Raw genomic sequence first — 3,408 nt, 5'->3', positions numbered from 1 at the left:
AATGGCCAGGACCAAGCAGACAGCGCGCAAATCTACCGGAGGGAAAGCTCCTCGCAAACAGCTGGCGACCAAAGCGGCCCGGAAGAGCGCTCCGGCCACAGGCGGAGTGAAGAAGCCTCATCGCTACAGACCCGGCACCGTGGCTCTGAGGGAGATCCGCCGCTACCAGAAATCCACCGAGCTGCTGATCCGCAAACTGCCCTTCCAGCGCCTGGTGCGGGAAATCGCTCAGGACTTCAAGACCGACCTGCGCTTCCAGAGCTCGGCCGTCATGGCCCTGCAGGAGGCCAGCGAGGCTTACCTGGTGGGGCTGTTTGAGGACACCAACCTGTGCGCCATTCACGCCAAGCGAGTCACCATCATGCCCAAAGACATCCAGCTTGCCCGCCGCATTCGCGGGGAGCGCGCCTAGACTCCCCCTGCCTCGGCTCCAAGATTCACCACCAAGTGCAACAACGGCTCTTTTCAGAGCCACCATATCAGCAAAGGAAAGAGCTGCGATCACCTGTAACCAGAGCTTCGTGTTGTTCATTAACCCATTGTAGGGACGGGGCAGAGGGTGTGGGACTGATTACTGATCGTGTTCATATACCAACTCCGTTCACATGGGAGTTATTGACGATTAACTAATGAGCCCTTTAATATTTTCAGAAACTGACATCGGCTTTGCGTCGCTCTGACCTCAAGTTCCCCGGGGCAGAACACAGATTTCCCCATTCGGTGTTGCCGGAGAATGGGGACAGGCAGATCTGGGAGGCACTGCAATTGACCCGGGTTCTGTGTGTACATCGCTCGCTGCTCCAGTGCAGTCTAAACTGACTGGCTTAGCAGAGAAATACACAGCCCGGGAACGGCCGGAGCTCCCGAGAACAGAAACAGCATTCAAACTATCTCAAACCAGACCAAAATTAAACTAGACCCTTTTATTACTACATTAATTCATCACCGCCGACTCTAGTTTTCAGACAGATTAAAGAACATTTAAGGAACCTGTGGCGGTATTTATACAATTGTTGAGTGACAACTGTAGTTCAATTATTCGCTGTTAACTGGAAGAGTGTATCTGTGAGCAGAGAACCGTAATGCAGTGACTGGGAACTGAAAACTCCCCCATTCGGATATGGGGTAAGCCATTTAGGACTGAGATGAGGAGAAACTTCTTCACTCAAGAGTTGTTAACCTGTGGAATTCCCTACCGCAGAGTTGTTGATGCCAGTTCGTTAGATATATTCAAGAGGGAGTTAGATGCGGCCCTTATAACTAAAGAGATTAAGGGGTATGGAGAGAAAGCAGGAAAGGGGTACTGAGGTGAAAGATCAGCCATGATCTTATTGAATGGTGGTGCAGGCTCGAAGGACCGAATAGCCTACTCCTGCACCTATTTTCTATGTTTACAGGTCTAAAACAGGCCAATCTATCGGTACATGACTATTAAGACAGTAAGCAGCCCTTTCACAGATCCTGTGGGTGGCTCTGAAAAGAGCCTTTGGGTTATTAGATTAAATCTTGTCCGCTTTACTTGGTCTTGGACGAAGTGGTGGTTTTCTTGGGCAGCAGCACAGCCTGGATATTCGGCAGCACTCCACCCTGAGCGATGGTCACCTTTCCCAGCAGCTTGTTGAGCTCCTCGTCGTTGCGGATGGCCAGCTGCAGGTGTCTGGGGATGATGCGGGTCTTTTTGTTGTCGCGGGCCGCATTGCCGGCCAGCTCCAGGATTTCAGCGGTCAGATACTCGAGCACAGCAGCCATATAGACCGGGGCTCCGGCACCCACACGCTCAGCGTAGTTCCCCTTTCGCAGGAGCCTGTGAACACGGCCCACAGGGAACTGCAGTCCGGCTCGGGAGGAGCGAGACTTGGCCTTGGCCCGAGCTTTACCGCTGGTTTTTCCTCTTCCAGACATTTCCACAATTCACAAGCTCAGAGAAAGAATGAGAAACTCCTCCCACATCTGCCCTTCTTATACATTCTGGAGGGATACAGGGAGCGACCTTGTGATTGGTCACTCTGTGGTGAATTTCATTGGTCGTTTCCCATGACCAATCACAGCCTGTTTAGTCCACCAATGAAAGTAGGGCGAAAATGATTGGTTCTCAAAGTCAGAACCTGACGATTTTTTAAATTCAAAAATCCCGCCAATAATTGTTAAAATTGTGAATTATGTTAGTAACTTCACCATTAGCCAAATACTTCAAAACACTTTTTGTTTCCTTTTGTCTGATTCCATGTTTCCTTTGCAAATTCCAGCCTGTTACAATCAGCATTAAATTCGGCTTCAGGTTCAAACTGTCTGTAACGGGCGGGACTCAGTCCCCACTGATTGTGTAACGGGACACATTCCAGCTCCATCGTTGTAAAAGTGAACTTTTTTTCACAGGAGCTGCTGTGGGAGTGAGACCAGAACTGAGAGTCCTTCTGTAAAAATAGAAGAGGGACAGGGTGTTCAAACTGCCCCTGTTCTAGTCTCTAAGAACTCCCATTCTGGGTTGTTACACTGCGGGGAGTCTCGGGTTAATAAACGGACTGAGCCGCAACGGAATAAAAACAAAACGTGAAAAGGGTTTGAGTGAGAACGTGAGACTGAAATCGGAGTTTCCCCGCCCTCCCAAAATAAATTCGTCGGCAGGCGCTGTGAATGAACGGGTCTGGAAGCAAAGGGAAAGCGACCAGGGACCGTGTTTGTAGTTTACTCACTGCGGGAAATTACAGCGACGCCAACGTCGAACCCGTCAGTGAAGCTGCTTATAAGAATTTAAAACTAAATCGACAGCTGGAATTGTAAAGGGTCTCAAACACAATTGTTCGGGAAATAATTACAGTAAATTCAGTCTAAAGGGTGATGTGTTTGTGCAGCTCTTTCAATGATGTTGTGGGTGGCTCTTAAAAGAGCCATTGTGTTTGGGATTTGTTCCGTCAGGACAGCGTGGAGTTTTACTTGGAGCTGGTGTACTTGGTCACCGCCTTTGTCCCTTCCGACACAGCGTGCTTGGCCAGCTCCCCGGGTAGCAGCAGGCGCACGGCGGTCTGGATCTCCCGGGAACTGATGGTGCGACGCTTCTTGTAATGGGCCAGGCGGGAAGCCTCACCCGCAATGTGCTCGGAAATATCGTTCACAAACTAGTTCATGATGCCCATGGCCTTGGAGGAGATGCCGGTGTCGGGGTGAACTTGCTTCATCACTTTGTAGATGTAAATGGAGTAACTCTCCTTCCTCGACTTTCTGCGCTTCTTGCCACCCTTCGGTGGTGTTTTCTTGATTACTTTCTTGGCACCCTTTTTCGAAGCTGGTTTCTTTTTTTTTTGAATCGTAGCCAATCTTTCCAATTCTTTGTCACATCACAAACGCCAGAGGTCACCTTGCACACATCAAGGATCACCCTGCGCTAATGCTCTTAGCCAAAAGGCCTAG

The 3,408-nt window shown here is 49.9% G+C and overlaps 1 protein-coding gene across 1 annotated transcript; it reads right to left on the bottom strand.

Moving 5' to 3' along the window:
• Positions 1 to 1,530: 1,530 nt before the first annotated feature.
• LOC139273464 (histone H2A type 2-C-like) lies at positions 1,531 to 1,902 on the bottom strand (the record flags this gene model as incomplete). The annotated part of the gene is made up of 1 exon (XM_070890369.1): positions 1,531 to 1,902. A coding segment is annotated over exon 1 (372 nt), but the record flags the coding sequence as incomplete, so codon positions are not given.
• Between the last annotated feature and the right edge of the window lie 1,506 nt (positions 1,903 to 3,408).

This window comes from Pristiophorus japonicus, chromosome 9 (assembly GCF_044704955.1).
Source record: "Pristiophorus japonicus isolate sPriJap1 chromosome 9, sPriJap1.hap1, whole genome shotgun sequence".
Lineage (NCBI taxonomy): Eukaryota > Metazoa > Chordata > Chondrichthyes > Pristiophoridae > Pristiophorus > Pristiophorus japonicus.
The sequence above is the reverse complement of the archived record's forward strand: the minus strand, read 5'-3'. Positions and strand labels throughout refer to the sequence as shown.